The sequence below is a fragment of the Homalodisca vitripennis genome, chromosome 2 (genome assembly GCF_021130785.1).
Source record: "Homalodisca vitripennis isolate AUS2020 chromosome 2, UT_GWSS_2.1, whole genome shotgun sequence".
In the NCBI taxonomy this organism is placed as follows: Eukaryota; Metazoa; Arthropoda; class Insecta; order Hemiptera; family Cicadellidae; genus Homalodisca; species Homalodisca vitripennis.
Genome location: NC_060208.1, coordinates 47,993,307 through 48,019,088, shown reverse-complemented (window position 1 = coordinate 48,019,088; position 25,782 = coordinate 47,993,307). Strand labels below are relative to the sequence as shown.

Sequence of the window (25,782 nt, the reverse complement as noted above, 5' to 3'; positions counted from 1 at the left end):
CTACATAGCTTGTTAGTTCAGTTAATTCGCCTTAGAGTGGTAATTTTTAAAGCACAATGGTCTGAATCAAATACAGGATCTCACAAATTTTCGTTTAGATCGTTTATAAAATCAATATTTGGTCCCAGGTGTGTATCAAAATCATCGTCACTTTCCGACTCTCAGTCAAACAAAAGATCGCGAATTGCATCACTTTTGATTTCATCACCCATATTATTTAAACTCGAAAATAATAAGTAAATAATATAAAAGAAAATCAATGGAAAGTCGAGAAGAAAGAACAAAGCAAGTGTAAATACAAAACAAAACACAATGATAACCTCAAATTGCTTGCATTTGCCTTTACTTCATTCAGTAAGAAACTAAAATTCTGATTATTTACAAACAGTTAAATTCACATTTATAATACATTATAATAACATTTGCTTCAGTATTTGTCGGCAAGATTTGTAGAAAACTTAGTAAGACATCTCTTAAGACTCACAACACACAACGTGAAACACTACAAAGCAAACTGACAGTACCGACGATCAGCCGCGGCGCCTACGATCAGCTGTCTAGACTCGCTTGTAGTACAACGATAAATATACATATTTCATTACTAAAACGTGACCCAAGGATCTCAAAACCAACAAATACGAACTTAGACAACCAATGAACATAATCAAAATGTTTGAATCCAAAAATAAGATGACTGAGCTAAATAATACAATTAAATAACACGACCCGAGCTATAATCGGGCGCCGGTAGCAGGCGGGTGCGGCTTCATAGCACCTAATCTTTTAGCACCTAATCTCATAACCACCTACAGAAAAAAAGTCGTCATTTAGGTGCTGTGATATTAGGCGCTATAAGATTAGGTACTGTGCAACGATCCACGGTTCGTTTAGGTGCCGTGAGACTGTTTCAAGTTTCAGTGTCACAGCACCTCTCGCTTTGTTCCAAAGGGGCCTTGGTGGGGACAGAGGGGATGGAGGAGAATCCAACCTTGCCCCCTCACCCCGCTCCCGACGACCCGCCATTTTACTGTCCTCTACAGCAGGGCGAGTAGTCGACAGCACAAGGCGAGGCGACACGAGATAGACATTTGTCTCCTCGCACAAGAGAAGGGTCCGTGCGCATGGCGTTGCGGCGGTTGTTGATTACAACTAATAATGGCACCAAAAATTATTTACCTTGAATTTGAATGAATGTTTTAGGCCAAACCGCAAATCTTGCACATAACCAATAATGTAAATTATTTGTTCATCTAATTTCATTGTGTTTTACATTTTTATATAAGTTTTTATCGTCATTGGAATTAAATGTGTTCAAATCGTATATTCCGTGCACTGAAAACCGGTAATAATTTGCATTCAAATCTATATAAAAATAGGCAAAGCCTTAAAATCGTTCATCACTTATTCTGCAATTTCCCTACGTCAGACAAAGTAAATATTTTATACACGTAAGTAATCATGACTTACATTAAAAGCAAATTTATTTGGACTAAAATGTAACATCCATAGGGAATTTCAACCATTAGAAGAACTATAGTTTTAGCTTTTTTAACCTCCCAATGTTCTATAACAGTGAAATTTGACTCACGAGTTTTATACTTTCAGCCGAAAAATCTTGCTATTTTCATGCCAAACTGCTAGATAAGTGTTATAATGAATACAAGTACTATACATATATGATGTTTTTGTGAACCAAATACGAGATTACTTAAAATAACCCGAACGATGTTAGAAAGCATTGAAAGACTCGACAGAATGTAACATAAGTGATAGCGCACAGACGATTCTTCTTTATCTTAAAATCAATAGAGTTCTTATTTAGACCAATAAGAGCATATGTACCAAGATTTGAAATCACTAGGGCCTTTATAATAAGAGTTATCGCACAGACGGACGCACAACAAACCATTTCAATAAAGCCTTTCGATTCTTTCATAAAGCGTTAATAAATAGGCGGTTCTTTACATTGCATTAAAAAAATATATTTATTTTATAATTACTATATAAACTTATAAGTCAAACTGCAATTTCCTATAATTCATTTCCATAAAATAACGAAACTAACCTGAGCTTTTATAGTAAAAAAAATCAAACTGTACAAAAATGGGATTATATTAGTTTTTAATATTTAAAACAATGCCTGTTCTCCGTGTTTATCAAGATGAGTGATTGTGCCGATTGCGACGATCCTCCTGCCTCATGTGAGTGAACATGCTGTTTGTTCTCAATGTAAAACAAATCTACACTTCGTTTGTGCTGATATTTTAGAAAGCACATGAATCGCATGGGACAAGTACGTCGTGAAATCATGGAAGTGTAAGAACTGCTGCTCAGGTAAGAGTAAATAGCAAAAATAAACAATTACTAAGGACATTTTGGCCAAATTGCAAGAAGAAGTTTTGTCAAAATGGAAGGATACCGTTTAAGGCTCAATTTGAAAAATATGATATTACTTTTAAGAAAAAAATTGGTGAATTTAAGGAGCCCATACAATTTTTTTTCTATTTATTATTGCTTATAAAATTTGTAATGCTTATAATTACATTTTTTTTTGTACATATTGTTAATGCTGCTTATTCTAAGTAATATTATAATAATCTCGTGGTATACCCATTTATTAGATTTACACTGCTTTTGCTAGTTTATGAATTTAGTTTAAGTGAAGACAATGTTATGGAAATATGAATTGGACAATGAACACTAATATAATTGTAATTATGATTCAACTGAAACTCCCGCACGCGCGCTTGAGGTGCACTGGGAGGTAAATTTTATTTATATTATGTATTTTTTAGATAATAAAAAAGATTGAACTTTAACTTGAACTTGAAAAATTGATTTAAGAATATTATTTTAATATTCTATTAAAAAGTGCATATTGTTTGTCTATCAATGGCATGAGTATACATTTTAAAAAGGTGAAGATGTCTAAATTCTTTCAATCTGGCTTATGGGCTTATATGAAATAATATCCATAGTACGATTTCACAACATATTCTTATTTCGACAAATTTTTTAGTAATCCGTTGAAATGTTAAGAAATTTTTTATAAGAAGAGGTGGGATCAAAATAGTTGCCTGGAATATTTTACAATTTGAAAACTATTCTAATATTGTTTCATAATCGAATTTTAACTGAGTATTTAAAAGTTGTTGACACTCGGTTCATGTTTCGTAAAACAGGCAGAAAACATTTTAATACAAATTAAATTTCAGAACGGTGCTTGATCAGTAGATACGTAGACAGCAAAATTTTTTTATATATATACTTAAATATATATACTTATATATATATATATATATATACTAGCAGTTACCCGCGGCTTCGCACGCAATTTTCTGTTGAAAAACTGGACAATATATCTATGTATTCTTTTTCTATAACATAATAAACAGTCTAGAGATAATCGATAGTCACTCAAAGCTATTCCAATCTCCTGATCCAATTTAGATTTAAGTTTAAAGAACAGAGATTTGGATCCTGAAGTCGTAAAGTGAAACAGTTTTTATAAGATTAGTATTTCCCTCCCACATTCCATGTTAATTTTATTGACGTTCTTCGATGGCTTCAGTAACAATAAGAGTTTAGCCTTTTTATCCCAATGACGAAAGTGTATCGTACAACTCAAAAATTGCTGCGGTCAATATGAGTCTGTTCTGGTCGTTTAAATTCACCCCCGGTCTAATCTATTTATAGTTCCACAATTGATTTATGCTGTTGCGCTAACCAAAACAATGGTCTCATATGTTGGTTTCGGAATCTAACTTAGGTTAAATTTTGATGATTAAGTGATTTTGATATTTTTTAACCGATCGCTAAAATATGTATTATGTTATATGTATGTATGTATATGCTTCAAGTATTAGGGCAATATTATCTCCATTTGCTTTTCAATAACTACAGTAAAAAGGCCATACACAATGTTAAGGAACTAACCAGATTAGATTACGTTATGTGCAAACATTCACAGCTTTATACAATAAGGTAGTTGTTATAACAGCGTATAAATAGCATTTCTATTGTATTAGATGGGTTTATTGATCATTGGCGCAATCTAAATTTAAAATTAAATAACTTCGTATTTGTAATCTACATTACACTACTGATTAAGCACTTTACAATAATTCAATATTTACTCAAATCTAAATGTAAACACATGTTTCTGCCTCTTTGATAAACTTCAGCTGAAAGTGTTAACAGCTACTCTAAGTGTTAATTCAGACCAAAAGCTATACCGGTTTTCCAAATTTCAGCACAATCCGTATAGCAGTTTTCAGCGTGATTCGAGGACAAACATCTTAACATCTAAACATCTAAACATACAAACATCCAAATATCCAAACATTCCAAACTTTCGCATTTATAATATTAGTGGGATATATATCTTATTACAGATTGCGCCAGTAACGCACTTATAAGAGCGTATCTTGTTTTGGCTGTTCAAAGAAAATAACAACTTGTTATGAGTCTTTATAAAAATTATTAATCAGCCTGCTATCTCTGAATTTTGGTGTAATTGGCGCGAATATCTCTCTTAGTAATGATTGCATAACAAATTTAAATTAATGTTTAAATTACATTGTCAAAGCTGAACATTCATAGATTAAAAATGAATGTATGAGACCATGTTAAACAAGTCGTGAATCTTAAAAAGAGGATGAGGACTATTAAAACATTACTTGAAAAAACTGAGAACAAGTATACAGTAAGGCTTCAGAAGAGACCCATATAACATGACATACAGTGCAAGACGACAACATCAAAACGTATATTAACACTTTTGTTGCTGGTATATACTGAGTGAGATCGACTATTCTCAGTCCTCCCACTGCGTCGTAAGAAGTTTGCCGCAGTCTACTTGTAGACTGATTGTTGTTAAAATTAATCTTCCTGATTTTTGAGGATCAAAGTTATTAATTGTTTAGGACGCAATCTGAATACCTCTTAAAATGTTTCCATATGATACTATTAATAACATATCCATTCCATTGTAATCTATTTATAGAGGATGTATTACATAGGAAAGAAATAAAATTTTATAATATAGAACAAAAATAGGGCTTTCAATCTCGGTTTTTTTATTGTATATAAAAAATTATAATTATCAGAAATAAACTCTAATTATTGCCTGGCTCACTTGCCTACATAACGGGCATTGGAGATTAACCTGGCAACCATGCAGTGTGTCTCAGCACTCAGTGCACTGGCACAAGACACAAGGAAATACCACATGTGTAGACCTTTGAATCAGGCACACTGCACAGTTACGAGGCACGCAGCAGGAGTGCCTCGTGAAAAATACAACAAATATTGCAATTTGTCTTCTGAGTAATTATAACATGCCTATTTTGTTTTTTTGTTTAATCTGCAATGCTCAATAACAATATTATATTTATTTCTGCTATTATAATTATGCAAGTTGCTAGTCATAATTAATGATGACATGTTTTTTGTAATATACAATACTGAGTCAAAAATATATAAATTTATAAAAGTTTCCACCAAAGCTTAATAAAAAAGTGGTTCCCAGTGTTCTAGTGGTTGTGGATTTTGTTATTATTCTGATAGCTTTGTTTTTCAGGACAATGATTTCATTAATTTTAGCGCTATTACCCAATAATATTAGGCCATACCTTGTTATTGATTAAAAATAGGCATAGTATGCAGATTTAAAATATTTTTCAGTAACACAATTTATAATACGTCTAAGTAAAAAAATTACTCTACCAAAATATTCCTAGAAATTTAGCACAAGAAAAGAAATAATTTGGTGTGTCAATTGTAGGGGTTTGTCGTAAAGTAAACAAAATGTTTTGAGTTTTGACTTCATTTAGTAAAGATCCATTTGATCTAAACCACACTGAGGCTTTCTCAACTGATTCAATGACAAGAACTTGTAGTTTGTCAAAGTTTGTATGGATATTTCTAAAGAGTTGTGTCGTTAGCATATAAAAGAGATTTTAACCTAACAACGGTAGGAAATTAATTTATATATAATAAAAACATAATAGGGCCCAGGACTGACTCTTACGTACAAGAATCCCGATCACCCAAAATTTCCATTAATAGAAACAAACTTTTCTCCTGCGCTTAGATAAATAGTCTTTGAAGAACTCTTTAAAGCCGGATTCCCATTAATACCGTAATAGTTAAGTTTTAAGGCCCTGCTTCAAGCCAAAATATGTTACCTGAGCAAAGGCTTTAATCTCAAAAGTGTTTAGGACCTCCTTAATTAGTGAATAAAACTGCATCAATGGTGTATTTACCTCTTCTATTGTAATAAATTTAGATTGATGTTATTTTCCAGATACGCAAAAGGTTCATCATGTAAAACAGTTTCTATTATTACAGGACAGGTAAAATTTATACTGGGCAATAGCTCTCAGGGAAACTCCTAGACCCTTTCTTAAGAATCGGGCAGATATACATAAAGTTAATGGGTTTCAAAAACGTATGGTAAATTCGTTAAAATATATTGTTATATTTGTTATAAATGTCTTTGCTTTCTGAGTTTTTAACTCTTTTGACAGCTTTAATGACCTCATCAATTGAGACTTCTACAAAGATAAATGTTTTTCTTTCAAAATATGGTAATTTCTTATTAAGTTCATTCTATTAACATGAGGCTTTTTGATACTACCCTTTATTTGGTGTTAACCGAGTTGAAAAAACAAATGGTTTAAGTTACCTGGAGTGATATTTATTGATAATGTCGATTGAGATGCTAAATGTTTTGTATTTTTCGTTTATCTGCACCGAAAACGCCTTATATTGGCGTTTAAAAACCTCTCCCCAGGCCTTATATTGGTTACTGCTCTTTTATATTTTTTGCGACATTGTGAGTTCGCATCTTCTACGGACTTTTTATAACATTTCTAGAGATTTAAATAGTTAACACGAAGCCTGTCTAGTAGAAATTTAACACTAGTAGAAAGTTTTGTCGATTTCTCTCCAAAAACAAAAATTTCTTTCATTTGGTCCAGTTCCCCACTATAACCAATAATTTTGATTTCGACCTTTAATCTCACTAACTGTGGAACGTTGTTTTTTTCACTGTAGAGTAAAATGTTTATTTATGAACTGGAAATGGAGAAATATGCCATGAACGAGTTTTTGGGTAGAGAATACTCTTCCATTACTAAGTACGACATTCCAATCATGTGAAAAACAAATGGTTTGTCAGATCATCAATAGAGGATTCTGGAAAAATTAAAAATTAAATGTGTCACTTGTACTTTTGGATTTAGCAAGGTTTTAATGTGTCACTTGTACTTTTGTAGAAAAATAAAGATGTTGCATGAAATAACCTGATCTAGGCAGACTAAAAAACATTATCAAGACAATGGGCTCCCCGAGTTTACAAAGGAAGTTTACAAGGAAGTAAGGAAGGGAAGTTTACAAAGCAAAACGTAGTTTTTTATAGCGGGTACTACTTCCATGAAAACGAGTAATCTAGGTTTATCTTCTTTAACATACGTATAATCAATTTATATGACGAGAACTCTGTGTGTGTGTGTGTGTGTGTGTGTGGTGTGTGTGTGTGTGTGTGTGTGTGTGTGTGTGTGTGTGTGTGTGTGAAATTTAAACTTTTTTCGAGTAGCGGGAAGATGAAAAATAATAATATACTTTTTTCTAGGGTTTGCAATTTTATATTTCAGTCGCTATGGTAGTTAATCTTCATAAAGACTCTATTGATTTTCTGTGAAAGTTATGAGGCATGTGTGTGCCACATTTTTATGTACATAGGACATAGGGAAGGTCTTCTAAGAATTCCAAGTCCATTTCCTACCCCTATGGGTGGATTATATTATATTAATGAAAGATGTAGTTATTGCTATGTATAATACACTGTATAATTCAAAATAAATATTTAAAGCACCTATGAGCAAAAGAATATAAGGCAGAAATTACAGGATGGTTTACTAGAAAGGAGTCACTTTAGTTCAGACATGAAAAAGTTTAACTTCTAGTGACAGTCAAGCTCCACGCGATTGAACTAATATGGGCTTAAATTAATTTACATATCGCAAAAATAATAAGTCGTTCACTATTAATTCTATCAAAAAAATTTGTAACGAAGCTTTGGAAAAGACTACGCCTGATTGTTTGGATGAAAGTTGTAGAGAATACAAAAATAGTTATTGATAACGCTTGAACCAATGAATGATTGCTGGGGGAGGCTGTAGAGAGAGACTAATAATATTTGACTGAGGGACAGAAATTCGTCGGAAGACTGTGCCAGTGAACATGAGGTAAACAGTGAAAATATAACACCGATAACAAATACGATGGTGATAGGATTATGGAAGGTATTCGGCCCGCTTTCGCTTTGAGGAATATTAATTTCCCTCAAATTATCTGTTAGTGAATTTTCAAATATAAGTTTAATTAAATGTTTGTTTTTGGGTAAATGGATAATTTAATTGCCTTTCCTTAAATTAATATATTTACCAGAATCATACAAGCCTAATTTAAACATTTTCCTGTTGTGGTTTGTGTGAAAATAAAACTGTCGATATTTTTATCTTGTGATTTTGGCACACGGGGCAAGTTGGTATGTGTGTTTCATTAAGCCATAATGTAGTAAGGTTCCGGCACAGTTACTGTGTACCTCGCTTGTTCTGCACCCTCACTCATAAGTAAAGACTATTAGTAATAAGCATTGCGTGATTTATAAATAAATACAAGTCTAATGAGTTATTCCCAAAAAACTTGTTACGCCTTTAATTATTAACTTAGAACTCTGAATTATCAGTATGTCGTTCTTTAAGAGACATACAACAAATGATATATTAAATTTTAACTGTAATTATTTTTGAATTAGGAGGAGTTAAATTGGAGAAAGCTTAAATTTAAAAGAAAACTGTGTTTTTCTTCATATTTTTTGATTATCACAATCAATAAACATATCTAAAATATCTCACTTTCGCTATAATATATATATTAATACTACCTAAGCCGTCAAACTTTTTCAGATGTAATAAAGGGGTATATTTTAATGTGGTAGACGTTTTAAGTGTGTGAGAGAGAGGTCGCCGGGATCCGGTAAAAATAACATAATATGTCATAATATAAAATTCCCTATACGAAAACGTCCACCGCCTTCAATTCTTCCTGCGAGCGCGTTAATGCAACCCGCACAGCACGTGTCAATAACCAACTCAAAGCTCTCCCCTAAACCACGCGACTTAACGGACGGTCGCCCACTGGCCACGGACAGTGGTGGCGGCCTACCCCTCCGCGATCCCCCACCACTCCCTTTTAGGTGGTGTGATATTAGGTGCTGAAAAACTCCAGCACGATCTTTAGGTGCCGTGCTACTCTCGGGCATTTCCTTAGGTGGCTGTGAGATTAGGTACTATAATATTAGGTGCTATGAGAATCGGTGCTATTAGACGGTTAAATTTTAGGTGCTGTGAGAATTAGGTGCTATTAGATTAGGTGCTGTGAACCCCCACGAGCAGGCGCTGACGACGCGGCCCGACCTATACTCGGGCTCAGGGTACAAAGTGTTAAAATAGGTTGATATGAACATCATTTAAAGGGCTAGTTAAGCAAAGAAGTATGTAGCAACCCGCATTTCAAAAGCTTTATCCGTTACAAAATGGTAGAGGTTCACAGGTTTTAAAAGTAAACTTTAAATTCAGTAGAAAATTCAAAAAGTTGTTTTAGTTAGTTTAACCCTTTTGATCCCGGGAGTTTTCGCATGGGCGTCTGCCCACGTCCCGGCGTCTGGCGCTCGGGTATCTGCCCCAGTCCCGGCCAAGATTTATTGAAAATGTAGTGCTTCGGCAAAAGTTACACAAACTTTTTATTAATCAATGGATTTTATTGATTCTTTTTTTAATATACTTCTCTAAGACTCTACTACAACATAAGCCCACCTAGAATTATAATAAAAATGCACACACAATTTTTTGAAAAAAAATGATACTTACCAAAAAATGTTTTTTCAAAATTTTCTGTTTCCATTTGATATAGAAGGCATAAAATGAAATTTCTGCTCAAAAATGAAAGCATTATGTCCTTGTACATATAAACATGAGTTGTATTCTAAATTTTGACTTAGTTATATTCACAAATAACTGAGATTTTAAAATTTTCTAAAAACTAATTACTAATTTAAAAAGGCCTATAATTATCATTTCTATTTATAGAGTGCCAGAAGATTCAAATTTCAAATTATTTTTAAATAAGCTTGAGGCTTTGTTAAAACTTTTAGGTAAAGAAAACCATGTAAACAATGTTTATATTGCATCAGACTTTAATGTAGATATAATGGAAACAACAAATAAACCACAGCAGAAATTTGAATTCCTTTCTCTGATTGAATCATACGGTTTTAAAACACATTTTGCATCACCAACTAGGATTACTTTTAATACAAATTCATGCATTGATAATATTTTAACTTTTAAATTTAAGTCATCCTTTGAATCTCAGACAATGAATTTGGAATTGGGTTTGTCGGATCACAGGGCAGTCTTTTTAGATATTTCTAAAGATCTTATTTCTGATAATGACAATACTAAACTTAGAGTAAAAAGACGGATTTTTTCTAAAAAAGCTCTTTATAGATTTAGCAGTAGATTAAAAGACACTAAGTGGAATGTTTCAAACAATTTTACTTTTGTTGACAACTGTTCTAATTTCTTTAATTGCTTTCAAAATATATTTGAAGAATCATTTCCATTAAAATTCTCTGCTAACAAAACCAAACAATCCAAAAATAAAAAATGGATAACAAAAGGAATTCAAATTTCAAGCATTAAAAAGAGGGAGCTTAGTAAACTAGCCAAACAGTCAAACAATCCAAATTTCATAAATTATGTAAAAAATTATAAAAAAATTTTCAAAAATGTCTGTAATAAATCAAAGCAAATGTATAATTCTAATTTCATAAAAGATTCTGAAAATAAAAATAAAGCTGCTTGGCATGTAGTTAAATCTGAGCTTGGATGCAAAAAATCTGTTAACAATTTTCCTGATGTTGTGTTGGATAGTGGTAGGGTTGTTAAAGATGGAAAGGAAATTGCACAATTCTTCAACAAAAAATTTGCAGAATTGGCCAAAGAAATTAAGGCTCGACCTTGTGAACAAGAGGCCCTAAATTTAGCACAAACTGATCTTGAATGTCAATTTTTTAAGTTTAATTTTGGTAATGTGTCATCAGATGATGTTGTTAAAGTGATAAAATCATTAAAAAATAAAAAATCATCTGGGTGGGATGAAATACCTCTGGACGTAATGAAACATGTAATGTATAGTATAGCTGTTCCTTTATCAGTTTTAATTAATCAATCATTCAAAAATTGTAGTTTTCCAAAAAATTTAAAACGGGCTGAATTAAAACCACTCTATAAAAAAGGCCAAAAACAAAATCCAGATAATTACCGTCCAATTTCAATACTGCCATCATTTTCTAAAGTATTTGAAAAATTAGCACTAAACCAAATTACAAATTTTTTAGAATCTAATTCAATTTTGACTTGTGATCAATTCGGATTTAGGAGGGGTCACAGTACATTAGGGGCCATTAATAAACTTGTAAATGAGGTGTCTTGGGCTTTGGATGGGTCACAGAGAACCATGGGTGTGTTTTGTGATTTGTCCAAGGCTTTTGATTGTGTAAACCATAATATCCTTTTAAAAAAGCTTAAACTGTACAGTTTTTCAAATAGATCAATCCTGTGGATTGAATCTTATTTAGTTCATCGATTTCAAAGAACTGTAATTTTTAAAAATAGTGTAAAATCTAGATCTTGTTGGGAGGAAATTAAAGTTGGCGTTCCTCAAGGGTCTATTTTGGGGCTTCTACTTTTTCTTCTGTATGTTAATGATTTACCTAAAAATGTTTCACCAAAAATTATATTATATGCAGATGACACAACCGCAGTTGTTAAAGCAAACTCTCACTTTCAATTGAAAAATAAATTAAATCAAGCTTTTTATGAATTGGCATACTGGTTTAAGGTTAACGGATTGAAATTAAATCAAGAGAAAACTCAACTATTAAATTTTCGAACAGCACAATTAAAGGAGGGCTATAATAAGGATGTGATTTTCCACGGCCAACAAATAAAATTATGTGATAGTGCAAAATTTTTAGGTATAGATCTGGATATAAACTTTTCTTGGAAAAAATGTATTGAAAATATTATTAGAAGATTAAACTCGGCATGTTATCAAATGCTAGTGTTACGAAATTCAATTAATTTGGAAACTAGAATAATAATTTACTACTCTTTCCTTTTTTCAATAATTCAATATGGTATTGAATTTTGGGGATCATCTTCTGACTTTGATAAAGTTTTTAAGATCCAAAAAAAAATTATGAGATTAATGACCTTTTCATCATTTAGAACTTCTTGCAAACCTCTGTTTAAAGAATTAAAAATCTTATCACTTCCAAATTTATACATTCTGAAAACCCTACTAACAGTACAATCAAATTTTGAAAGCTTATCAAGTGATAACTTTGATCATAATTACAATACAAGATTTAAAGCTAATTTTCAATATCCCATACATCGACTGCGTCTGGTAGAAAAAACTCCCATATACACGGCAAAAAAACTATACAATAAGTTACCTCAAAAATATAAACATTTAATCAATTCAAAAACATTTAAAAGCAAACTAACAGATTTTTTGTTGGAAAAAAACTATTATAGTGTTGATGAGTATTTGATGGATCCTGAATTTTAAAATTGTGTTTTAACATAGATTACATTAAATTTGTTACGCTGTCTTGACCTCTTATATGTATTTTTATTAAGTTTATATGTATATGTGAATTGTGATGTGCATATGTATGAATGTATATGTGTATGTATCATTATTACATTAATTTATGACAATGTTACCTGTTTCTATAGCAATGCTATGTATAAACGTTGACGTAACAATAAAGACTGATTCTGATTCTGATTCAGATACAGGTTTACAACTAAATAATGCACATTTAGTTCCACAGGCACAACATTACGAAAAACACATGAAAAATGTATGTACAGATAAAATTAAGTATTGTCACTTGCTAAGTTACAAATTATAACAAAAGAACATGAATAGTTATATTTTAGCTTTCATCAATTGCTTTAATGATGATCTTATTGTTACAAAAAAAGTTTTTCTGGTGTGTTCACTAACACTTGTGCAGTGGAAAACACTTTGTGTGTAGTCCTTTCTTACATTTTTTACAAATGTAGCTCGATTTCTTCCTCTTGCCACCCAGTCTGGTGCTGGCTGCACTGCAAACACAGCAATTTCTTTCCTTTTTATTAGGAAGTTTTTTCAAAAAAAAACGGGTAGTATTCCAGCATCGCCTCCACCTTGATTTTCATCATCACTGACATCGGTGTCCTGGAATCGGGTGTCTCTGTTCTTTGAAATCAAACCATTCAGCAGATAAACTGTCAACTAGAGTCACTAAAAATTTTAGTCTAGTCATAGGATTGGTGGTATTTTGTTTTATACAAAATATATGAATTCAAAATCATCCTGGATAACAAATTGAAAGTTAATTTTTTCCAAAATTTGGCCGACCTGCGATCACCCATGTATTGGTGTAACATTTGGTCATGGCCATCCACACCACCGCCCATAAAGTTATTGTACTCTCTTATTATTTTAGGTTTAGTAGTAATGTAATATTTTATTTCCTCGTTTTTTTGATTTTTGTTGTTCTCACAGCTTTATACACAGTTGATAACAACATTACAGGTTTTTTTTTTTGTGTTTTCCTTTGTCTAAAACCAAGTAACAGCATTGAATTTTTCCTTTTGTATTTTCTTTCCCCAATTGTGTAATTTGTTTTTATTTCTTGAGGCACACCCTTCCTGTTCATTCTAATTGTTCCAGTCAAAATGGGTACACTTAGTGTACACAGCTTTGGCCAATCTAACAGAAGTAAAAAAATTATCAACAAATATATGAAAACCTTTGTATAAACATCCAGCTACATCAAGAAGTTTCATAACTACATTGTAGGCCAGGCCTGTTTTCCCTTACATGTTGTCTATCGGTATTTTTTGCTCCTTTTATAGACAAAAAAATGCACACAGTAGTGGGTTTACTGCATCACACAGTACCCACAACTTGATTCCAAAACTCTATGGTGCTTTTTAGGGAGGTACTGCATCAAGGGGTTTTGGCATTTAGTCGGTATAAAACTTTCATCAATAGAAAGGCACATATTGGGACTATAATGGTGCTTAGATATCCTATTCATATGATCTATTAGGGGTTGCAACACGGGCACAAGGGTCATAATTTGGCTCCTTAGGTTTAGGAAGGTTCCGTGTATCAACCATATGGAAATATGCCAAAAATTTCTTGAAATCTATTCCTACTCATCATTCTCCCGAACCAACTACAATTCTGACTGTTTAGATTTCCACCAGTAACTTTGCATAGGTAGGTTTGTGATTTAGACCCATATTTATTAGGATACAAATAAAAGCCTGAATTTCTGCAGTTGTAACTTTGACCCATGTTCTCAAAACTATTATTCGGATCCCCAAATTAGAATTGTACTTTCTGACAACTTCTTCAGCGTACATATTTGTATATTTTACAAACATTTTCCATCAATGTAACTGTGAAAAACAGCCTAAAGTAAGCAATTGATGGTGTATTCATGGGAGGACAATGTTTCAAGCCGGGCAATTCTAAAAATGAAAATGAATGACTATAACCTGGATCATTTTTCTGCAGTAACATCAATCCATCCTTCATTATTTTCCTCCACTGGAATCATCAGTTGAATTACCATTAGTATGTCTAGGCCTAGGCCTAGAAGGTTTGTCTAGGTTGCTGATGTATAGTAGTAAGCCTACTCCTTACATTTTCACCATCAATACTACTCTCAGATTCACTTTCCGATAAAATCCTAGGCCTACTTACAATTGGAAGAATGTTTGATGATGGTCCTGGTTGATCTGGATCATATGTGGGATCATTATCCGTGTCATCCACTTCAGAGAAACTACTGTCAACTTTCACTGCCAAAATTATTCAAGAAACTCTCATCACTAGAAAAGTTTTCTACTTCATTTATCACTCGACTAATCGTATTGTCACTAAGAGGTGAATTTGCCCGTTTCATTGTAAATAACTACAAAGAATCATAATCTCATTGTAAATAACGTAACCAATAAACTTCCAAACAATAAGGTTAACTACAGCTCTAACAAACAGACGATACACTCACGACTGACGACGATGAGAGCAGACAGCACATGGCACCGAGCAGCCACAGCCTTCTAGTTTGAACGAAAACATCGTTGCCAAATTGAAACTAAAAGTTCCTTTACATACTATAACTTTGTAAAGGTGTTCATATACAAATGGTTTTAATATAACATAAAAAGTATTCAACCGATTATATTGTATCAAAAAAAACATTTTTTGTGAACGTCCGGAAAATCGGACGTTGGGATCGAACGTGATTTTTTAAAATGTCCAAAAATGCGGACGTTGGGATCGAACACGATCTTACAAAACGTCCGTAAAATCGGACGCTGGGATCAAAAGGGTTAACATTAACAATTTTGTGTTTCCATTGTTACTAACTACTAAAAATAGTTAATTTTCAATGAAAATATTTGCTACCAATCATGTTTAAAGCTGTTAAAGCCTATAACACAGTTCTAGAGTAAATTTAATCCTTACCTTAAATCTTAAAATACTTAGCATGGTACTGTCAGTCATGGTTGGATAAAAACATTGAAACTAACAACAACAATAAAGGGTAATATTAGGAGTCTTAAATAATTCTGAAAAAATAGCTTCATAAGCTTCACTAAAAGATCAGTCCTAAATGTTTACCAACTGTTTCAAGTAATACACTGTTTTTTAAACAATCAAGAAAATATTTTTTACTGGGTGGATTATATGGTAGAGAAAAGCAAAAACTTTTTTAATTTTAACTCTTTTAGTTAGGCATTTTGAAGTTTACCTATTTTACAAATATGCTTTTACTTCTATTTAGTTAATAACAATGTTTTGTGTACTATTTAATATGAACACTTTCTTTATTTAGTTAATTAATAAAACCCATTTTAAGAAAGTAAATTAAGACAGAAGCTTATAAATTGCACTTATAAGAACCTTAGCGCTGCTTCCGGAGTGACAGGATATTCAGGATGGGTAAGGTTAGGGGGTAGGGGCCGCCTCCTATCGAGATCCATGAGGAAGAATTAGGGCACTAAATCTCAAAGTCATGTCTCCCCGGAAGAAGGGGAGGCCAGCTCTGAACCAGCATCTTGAGTCAAAGCAGGCAGGGGGTGGCACACCCTTGTTGAGGCTAGCAAGAACCTCTGAGGTTAGGGAACAATATCCACCAACTCCAACAGTCATCTCCCGCCGTAGACTAGATCTATCAAATTACCCTTGAACCCCAGAATCTCTACATTTGTGGTTAGTGATGTGCTGCTCTTGGACATTTGGACATCCATAAGTTTGCCCAGATTTAAGTGACACATCGGTTTTTGTTGTGCCTAGTGGTAGGTTCAACTGGAAGGTATAAACCAGCCAGAAGTGATCCCTGCTGGGTTATCTGAAAAAGTTAGGGAATTTTGTAACAAATGTTTAGTTAGACACTCTTGACAAGACATTAAAGTATACGGATGTGAGACACTGCTATTTTTTAAATATTTATGACATTGTTCACCGTCTAAAGCATGTTGATATTATTCACAGCTTGAAACTGCCAGAAACGTTCACACCACGACAAGCTGTAAGAGCAACTGGGAGCGAGAAACGGCCGCTCTCTAAGCAAGTGACGTCAGCGTGAACCCACTTTACTAACTGCCATTTTGCGATACCTTTAAATAATTTTTTAGATAGTAGCTATTTAGCTTTTTATAAAATATTATACACTTTAATAATGTATTTTATACAAATGGAATATTACCAATCCTTTGAAAGGGCTTCCCATATATGTTCCTTATTTATAACAATCAGTGTCTAATTTATGTGTTAAATTTATTCATATTATTCAGCTTTCACTCATCTGATCTGGTGAGAATTGTTGGTTGTTAAAGTGAATCACTGGTAAGATTATATTAACACTTGGTGACATGCTCAACCGAGATTCTATCATTTACAGTTTTTTGTTTGTGTGGTATTAAAATAAAGGGTAATTGAATAGTAAAACGAATCTCCCTGTTTTATGCTATAGTTTATGCATTAATATATTTTAAACTATAGTCATTAAAGAATTTAAAATTATTGAATAAAAATAATTAACTTATCATGGTATTCTGTTACAATTAGTAACGCAATAACACATACAGACAGGGATTCCTTCACGAAATATGTGCTTCTGAATCACAGACATATCGTACTTAATAGCTGTAACATACAACTGTAATGCTTCTCTAGTTTTGATTTTTTGTTGTCTGTATAATCTAAGTATAAGTAGGCACGTTTCCTACTCTAGTCTATTAAGAATTTATGTAACTCTTGTATCAATGTTTAGCTGTTTTCAAACTCCTTATATTTTAGTTGTAGAATTTATCTATTATATTGTGTTATCAGTGTCAATTTTACCACAATTGTTTATTGTTCAGTACTGGATATGATTCAAAAGCAAGCTTAAAGTGTTGTGATAAGAAAACCAAATATTTAATAGCACAGAATTGTATGTGATACTCTAGAAATCATTTGAATGTGAATATATTATCATGCAGAAGTAATAGTTTTAGTGAAATGGACGGATATAGGCCTTAAAAGTTAAAATTCTCATCTTAAGAAAATATAAACTACGCCTTTTGCCAAACTTACTGTTGACCTAAAATACAAAAACATAAGTAGATATTCAGTTTAAGAAATGTTCTTACTTCACTTGTTATAAAAATTTCCTATTTACTCCATATAAACAAGGAGTAGAGGGTTTACTTACACTCTATAGAAATACAGCAACTTGAAATGAAAATGAAACAGCTGTTTTAATTTATTAGAATATTGCTTGATTGTTCTCAGACAATACTAAGGTGTGTTATTTACAGTGGATAACAAATACATTAGAACGTAATAGGCCTAAATGTGTATTTTGTTCACTAAGATTGAATTAAGGAAAAACTTTTTTATTGCAATGGGAATGTTTCATGTCACCCTCAAATGACTGCCACATTTGGCTTCGCCTTGTCCATTGTCAAATCTTTGTCTCAGGGACAAAGTTGTACATTTTCCCTTAATCCACAATAACAATCCCTCCTACAACAAATGTCTGCAATTAATGAGTCAGCTTTTGTGAAATAACCCCTTGAGTCTTACCCCACAAGAACAATAATAAATCTCAAAAAACTTTATGGTTGATTTCTCGTTTTAATAAGTTGACTGTTGTAGATATGCATTATGGTGCCAGATTAAGAATAGTATATTCTTTTAGCATTTAAATGTTAAAGTACAAAAGGTTGACTTTTTCTGAAAATCGACAAAACTATCTAAAAATCTAGGATGCATATTAATTATATCTTTAATATTAAAAATCTCCTATAGTTCTACAACCAAAAATAAGAGAATAAAAATGTTTTAGGTTTTACATTGTTGTGGGGAGCTAAAATACAGATGGCCGCACCTATACAGCTGGTTTACACAGATTTGGGATGGAGATGTTTGATAGGATTCCTCTGTAGATAAAGATAGGAAGTCTCAAAGAAAATATTGGGAGATTTACATCTACTGTTTAATGTGGTGCAAATAATTATTTTAAAAGTGAAGTGGGTTGTTCAACAAAAATACATGTTCAACATGTAATCTGTGTTTCTGATATACTGTCTCTGGAAATTCTAGATAATTCTAACTGGGATTTTGATTTTAAAATTTTGAATTACTTCATTCTCAGATAATATTTTGAAGTCGATAAAGTCCATTTTTTAAACTCTTTCTGTAATAAGTAAAAAGACAACAATTCCTTTCAAGGTTAAGTTTTAATGTATATAGAACTGTAAGCAAATTAAAATTAACATTTTTATCCAAATAGCTCACTAGTGAGAAATTAAGAAATTTATGTAACAAGTGCTCTTAGGGTTAAGTTATAGCACATTAGTTTTTAAAGGTATTATTCAGAAACAAACGCTGCTGATTATTTTTTTAGGTCTAAATGTCAGTGAAAATTGTATGTTTTTCATATAAATGCATATTGGGAAAAATCAATTTTCGGTATAGAATCTCTTCAGTAGAAAACTTCTTATTTTACTTGTAATCTAATAGTATTACTCTAAGATAAGTTTAAACCATAATGTCTTAAGACTTCTTTCACAATATACATATTTCCATAATTAATTGATAGATAACGTGGTGCTTTTAAGGTACTAAGTAGTATAGTTTAGTGACAATACTGAGTATACATGTTGGAAATCTAAATAAGATGGACACCAAACATTGTGTGCATTCTATTGGCTATTGAATAAATAGATGTAGATTAGTGACAGCATAATTAATACTTCTTCTTATGTTTTGTGTGTGATAACAGTGTTATTAACAAAAATCAGTTATAAAATATTGAATTAATAAAAGACAATCTAGTCTGCATTGACTGACCTGTAAGTTTTGCTAGATTAACAGTAGATGGTGATTTTTTTGTGAACAATGTTTAGTTCTACTTCTGCTTAAACAGTTTCCAAACAAACATAGGAAGAAAGGGAGAAAGATTTGCTCATGATGAATGTATTATATGATGATTATATCCAGGAATGTATTAATAATTACCCAATAACCCTGGAACTGCAACATCTCAGTGATAAGGATAAAAATGTAATCGGAAATGTATATAATGTGCATATAGTTGTAATCGGAAAGCTACCTACCTTCTTATTTAGTTATTTATTTTGTTTCCTTTACATGCATCAGAAATCACGAGAAATCATGTCAAGTGTAGAAATGAGATTTTCACGTTCCGATCTAAATATTGTTCAGGCCAACTTTCATTGAAGCATTTCACATAAAGCAATTTTTTTAATGCTAGTAAGCTAAGTACATCTAGACAGTTATAAACTGTTTGTATAATAAAGCTTCGTACTATGCCATCAGACAGCTGATAGAGTTGTCTATGCAAACTTTGTCATACTGCATGTTTATGTTATTGTGTCGGTTGTAAGGTTTATTTAAACCATTGAATTTTTATATTTTAGTGAATAATGTATAGTTAAAATATATTGTTTTATGGCCTTGGACATAAGTATTGCTAATGATTTTTTGTCGATTCTGGAAAAATCTATGTTAATTAATTATTTGCAAACATTAAAAAATTGTTTGCTTGTTAAATGCTACAAACTATGTACCTTCTCTATCACTGCAAAATATTGTACCAAATTTATATGTTGAATTCTTTTCACTATTCACTTGGAAGTTAAGTATTCTAGAGAATTTAGGCATATGTAATGTTCTACATGTAATAAACTTGTACTAATATACAAATTGTAAAGGGTAAATTTTATCCCTGTATTTCTCGTGAATTTTAGCCAAACACTATTATAAATATACATGCTTACAATATTCTCACAGACAGGTTTTAAATGTTTATGTGATAGATCCCATTGCAACTGCCTTTTGCTTCATAATACGTACATCTATATGTTCTTCTCGTCTCTTGTAAATATTAACAGTGTATAAGGATTTTACTGTTTTTTACTTTTTAATGTTATGACGTTTTTTGATATAAACGATCAGTTACATTATGAGGTGAATAATTCTTGTTACAATACATAGATAAAAAAATTAGTCATAGTTACACATTAAAAATACAGTATGATAAAAAATTAACATTGTTGGTATACACAAGGCACTACTAGTTATTAATTTTAACTATTGTATTAAGAAGTAAATTAGTGTATTAAGTAATTTAATATGTTCTATAATGGCATTACATAGCCTGTTACTCGCAATAATAATGTGGTATAGCTGGTGATATCTGTTAGCTTACAGCTGGAAGCAGTAACGAAATTCTACTGTTCACTAACACATACCGAGGAAACAGATTTTTGGGACTATTTGTTATTGCCATGTATTAAAATAAAATGCACTTTCCAGGGTTCCTTTTAGATTTTGCCACAGTGCAGAAGATAGATCAGTCAGTATTTTTAAATCTTATGGAATGGCCCATAAACCATGAGGTCACGTGAAATTTGTGAAAAACAAATATAAGCGTAGGACAAATCATTTATAATTTAAAAGGCTTTGCAGCTATCATGTATTTTTATTTAGATATTTGGTATAAGATCAAGATTACTAGGTGATAACTTATTAGATGTCAATGTTATTTTTCAATTTGATTCCAAACAAATGTCTGTTTAAAATTGTCAATATTTTGTGTTTAATTACTTCTTCCTACTGCTTTTCTAGGAGCAAAGTGAGAATTTGCCAAAGAGGCCTTACACATTGTTACTGTTAATGTTAATAACGTAAGTGATATGTCTTCAGTAATAAGTACTTTTTTATTACTAGATGCCAAGGTTAAGTCTAAGCTATTGTTAATAAATTGAGGTTTTGTATTATACTCTCGGTTATTCATTTCTAGTTCTATAAACCCCATCTAACTATACATTCAGAAGTGATCATTTCTTTAAATGGAAATATACTAATTTTCTTTTAAGAATCATGAATGTATTCCTCACAAACAAACAAATACAAGCTTGCAATTTTATATAATAAGATCCTTCTTCAGAGCCAACCCAAGGTAGGAATTACGTACATCGGAATGTTTGTATGATAGTATTTTGGTGAATAACTATGAAAATGTGAGTGTATTAAATTGAGCCATATATTATATGGCTAATTATAATATATCTCGTATAATTATAGAAAAACTAAAATGTCATTGTTAAAACACCAACATTCTGAAACTTATTCAAAAGAAAAATTAATTGATTGTACATTAAATGAATCACAAATAAACCATTGATCACGGTATAGTTTATACGTACAAACTTAGAATTCACAAATCAAAGTTTAGACTACACAATGAGTAATGCCGGCGCATCAATATGCAGGCCCGTTTTACCGAATAGGCATGGTAGGCACGTGCCTAGGGCGTTAGAAAATTGGCATTTTTTGGGGGCGCAAAAAATGGAAAAAACAAATTTGCCGTGGTTATATCTGGATGCACAATCATATTTCTGAATGGACTATTTCTAGGTTGTCTTGAGCTGATAAGTGAATTTGATCTATTTATCGCGAAACACATAGCAACACATGGTAACAAAGGCAAAGGTAGTGTATCATGCCTTTTCGCCCGATATTTGCAGTGAATTTATTGAGATTATGAGCAAAGAAGTACTGAAACAAATCTTAAATGGATTTCATTTGATTTAAGCAAGCTTGCTATCTCTCTATAATCATAGTCTTCACACTTGACGTGTCGCACACAGACCAATTGGCTGTAGTACTTCGTTATGTTTCATTGCCCAATGCTTGCGCCTACGAACGCCTGATAAAACTCTTACCAAGTATATGCCACGAATCTGGAAGTTTGGAATAACCAACCCTCAGTTTACTTCCGAAAACTTGAGCTGGATGTCGATAAACTGTCGTGGACAAAGTTACGCAATGCATCAAACTCATGTCGGGCATATACTCAGGCCTTCAAGCAAGGATTAACAGCAAACGTGATCTTGCTGACTATGTACCATGTGCAGCTCATTCACTAAACCTTGCTGGTGTTTTGGAGTACCGAGAAGGCGTGTCCAGATAACACACAATATTTTTTGTGGTAAAACCCCTGAGTGACACAAGATGGTCTACTAGGGCAGACGCCCTTCGAGCTTTGAAAATAAGTCGACATGAATTAAAAAATGCTCTTCATGAGCTAAATATAAGACGATATTCAGACACTAGAAACACAATGCACGGCCACTGGGTTTCTAAAAAACACTTGGATATTTCCTAACCACGTTATTAACTGTTAGGACAAAATGCTCGAGACAGTTGATAAAACAAGTAACAAGTTTGACTCTTAAAAATCAAGATTTAGACCTATTTGGTGCTAGAAAGGAACTTGAAACACTATCCTCGTTTTTTGAGTGAAAAGAGAGATTTATTTGATGATGTCGAGTCCAAAGCATTAAAACTTGCAGAAAAAGAAGACGCTGTATTCGACAAACTTAGAAAAAAGAAAGTTATTGCCTTTGAAAATAAGGACAGAAGCATGGAAGAAACATCTCGAGAAAGATTTCTCACCGGGGTGTTTTATTGCCATTGTTGACAACATAGCTTCGCAGCTCAAAAGAAGGGAGGCCTATACAAATCTCGACACAATATTTAAGATCTTACAAAATCTAGAAGAGAAAAATTCCAAAGAGGTGGCTTGTGAAGCTAAACTGTTAGGAGAAGTATACAAGAAAGATATTGATGGACAAGACTTTGCCCAGCAATGTAACCATTTTCAAACAATACATGGTTTTGGAGAAACCTGTCTAAGATCAAAGATATGTACGCCTTTAAAAAATCAAACAGATTAGAGAACACTTTCCCCAATTTGGAGGTCGCTCTCAGGATATTTTTAACCTTACCTGTGACGAACTGCACAGCTGAACGTAGCTTTTCAGCTTTGAAAAGAGTGAAGTCAGAAATTAGATCGTCATTGGTTGATTGAAAAGCTTAATGGCTTGTTGTTGCTGTGCACCCAAAACGACACCACTTTAAAATTAGACTAACAAACATTATTGACGACTTTGCAACACAGAAAACCAGAAAAAAGCTATTGTATGAATCTTTAGTCAGTCTAGTGGTAAGCCAACAAACGAAAAATAATCTAAAGAAAATGTGATTAAACGAATGCTATAAATAATGTAAATACTTAAAATGTAAAGAAGGGAGGGTGGGTGGTTCGTGATGCCGTGACGTATGTTACACGCATTCCATTCCGCCGGAGGCCAGTTGATACCTCACGGCTACCGTTGCCAGTCCGTGACACGGCAGGTCTATAGGTGGTAGATAATGGGAAGGCACTCGAAAAGAATCAGGATAATTTGTAAAGGAGAGTTAAGGGACATTAAGTCTAAAGTCCCACCCAAACCAAAACTGGCATTTCAGACTAAATCTAAATTTACGGGTTATAGGCGTTATGGTAGGGCTGGTGGGGGTTGGCGTAGTCAGCTGGCAGGGGTATAAAAAGGGGCGTAACTCTTCGTTGTGCCTAGGGCGCTGGCAGGGTGTAAAACGGGCCTGTCAATATGGTGGCTATAGTCCTCTCGAAATTATAAAGTTTGATCACAAAATATACACTTATAATTTACTTATTCCTTCAAGATATCTATACCAATGGCAAATTTCACAAGGAAAAGTTTGATGATATTATGACAAACAACAAAATACTAGAGGCTAGTGAAACTAGTCGCCTAACTACAGAAAATACTAGTCACAAACGATGGTTGAGTCGAAGGCCTTTCTTCGCAATATATATCAACGAACAGATGTTTGGAGCAGATGATCTTGTTGGGAAAGAAATTCTGAACTCAATGATGTAGCCAAATGAAGTTTCCTACGCCAAAAGTATGGGGAAAAAAGTCCTGTTTTTCGTGCTCTCTTGAAGTGCGTGACCAGACACAGCTAATCATTATTTGTATTGCAACTTTATAATTTTGGTACGTACTTATTATGCATTATTATTCAATAAACTATATATCAGAGTAATCAGTGAAACATCATGATTAATTTTGTATAATGTTTGTCATACTTAAGTTCTATTTTCGATAGCAAAGGTTTGATTAAATAGATGACTGCAAAATCGACTAGTGACTAGTCGTTCAACATTGGAGAAACATTTCGTAGCGACTAGTCACTAGTCGTCTAACAGATGGAGGGTTAAAACTTTCACATCCCTCCACAAGATTTGACTCTCGAGTATTAGCAGCAGAAGCTGAATCTAAAAAGTTGTCACAACCATTGACAGTAAAATGCACAAAACCACATTCAAGAAAAACATGTTTTATGATCTTTTAAAGCAATTTCATTCAGTTTTCTGAAGTTAACTGACATTTTGAATTGACCGAATTAACTTATCAACAAGTAATTTTTTTTTTATATCTGAAAAAGTATTTATGAAGATGATATAAGTTAGTTATTTTTTTAGTTAATCAGTACTGTTGGTTATATTGATGGTTATAATTTAGCAATATTTTCTGTCAATGTCGCTATAAGAAACCGGGTCTACCTATTCATACTCTTACCCTTTTTGTCTGCCATCTGTCAGGGTACCAGACTTTCACATTTCCTTTTACCTTTTTATTTATGGTGAAGTGTTTGCCGCTGAGAACTCCTTTAGGTACCAGAACATGCAATAATATATTGCTGGCACCAAGTCCAGACTCTAAGGACAAGCTGTTGCCATGGAGGTCACATTGCTTTCTCTATTACACATTCTCTTTATTTCAACGGCAACCACTATTTACATGCATAGATAAAATTAAATGTGCAAGATGTCAAAAATATATACACACACGTATTAAAAGTCAGGTATTGAAAAATAACAACTCACATCAACTAATAAATTTTGCTAAACTTTTATTGTGTCACAGAAAAATTTTAATGTGAAAACCGTTCTTTGTAACATTTATTAATTACAATCAATATATCACATCCAGTATGTATGAAATGTCAATTACATTATGTTGTGGAACCTTCTATTTTTATTGGTATCAAGGTAGGAGCACTTTCCATTCAGAAAATTGATAATAAGAAAAAGATTAATCAATACACGTCTTGTTGATGTGATAGATCTAGGATTAAGTATGGAAGCAATAATGGATAAGTGGTAATGTAAATAAAACTTCAAAC

At 32.6% G+C, this 25,782-nt stretch overlaps 1 protein-coding gene across 4 annotated transcripts in view; it reads left to right on the top strand.

Moving 5' to 3' along the window:
• The window catches only part of LOC124353913 (solute carrier family 2, facilitated glucose transporter member 1-like), a 66,553-nt gene extending 45,048 nt beyond the window's left edge, over window positions 1–21,505 (top strand). For all 4 annotated transcript variants that reach the window (XM_046803968.1, XM_046803970.1, XM_046803967.1 and 1 more), the window contains one exon: window positions 16,705–21,505. In XM_046803968.1, coding sequence (XP_046659924.1) covers window positions 16,705–16,798 — 94 coding nt within the window. In that variant the 3' untranslated portion in view covers window positions 16,799–21,505. The remainder of the gene's footprint in view (window positions 1–16,704) is intronic.
• Window positions 21,506–25,782: the final 4,277 nt, after the last annotated feature.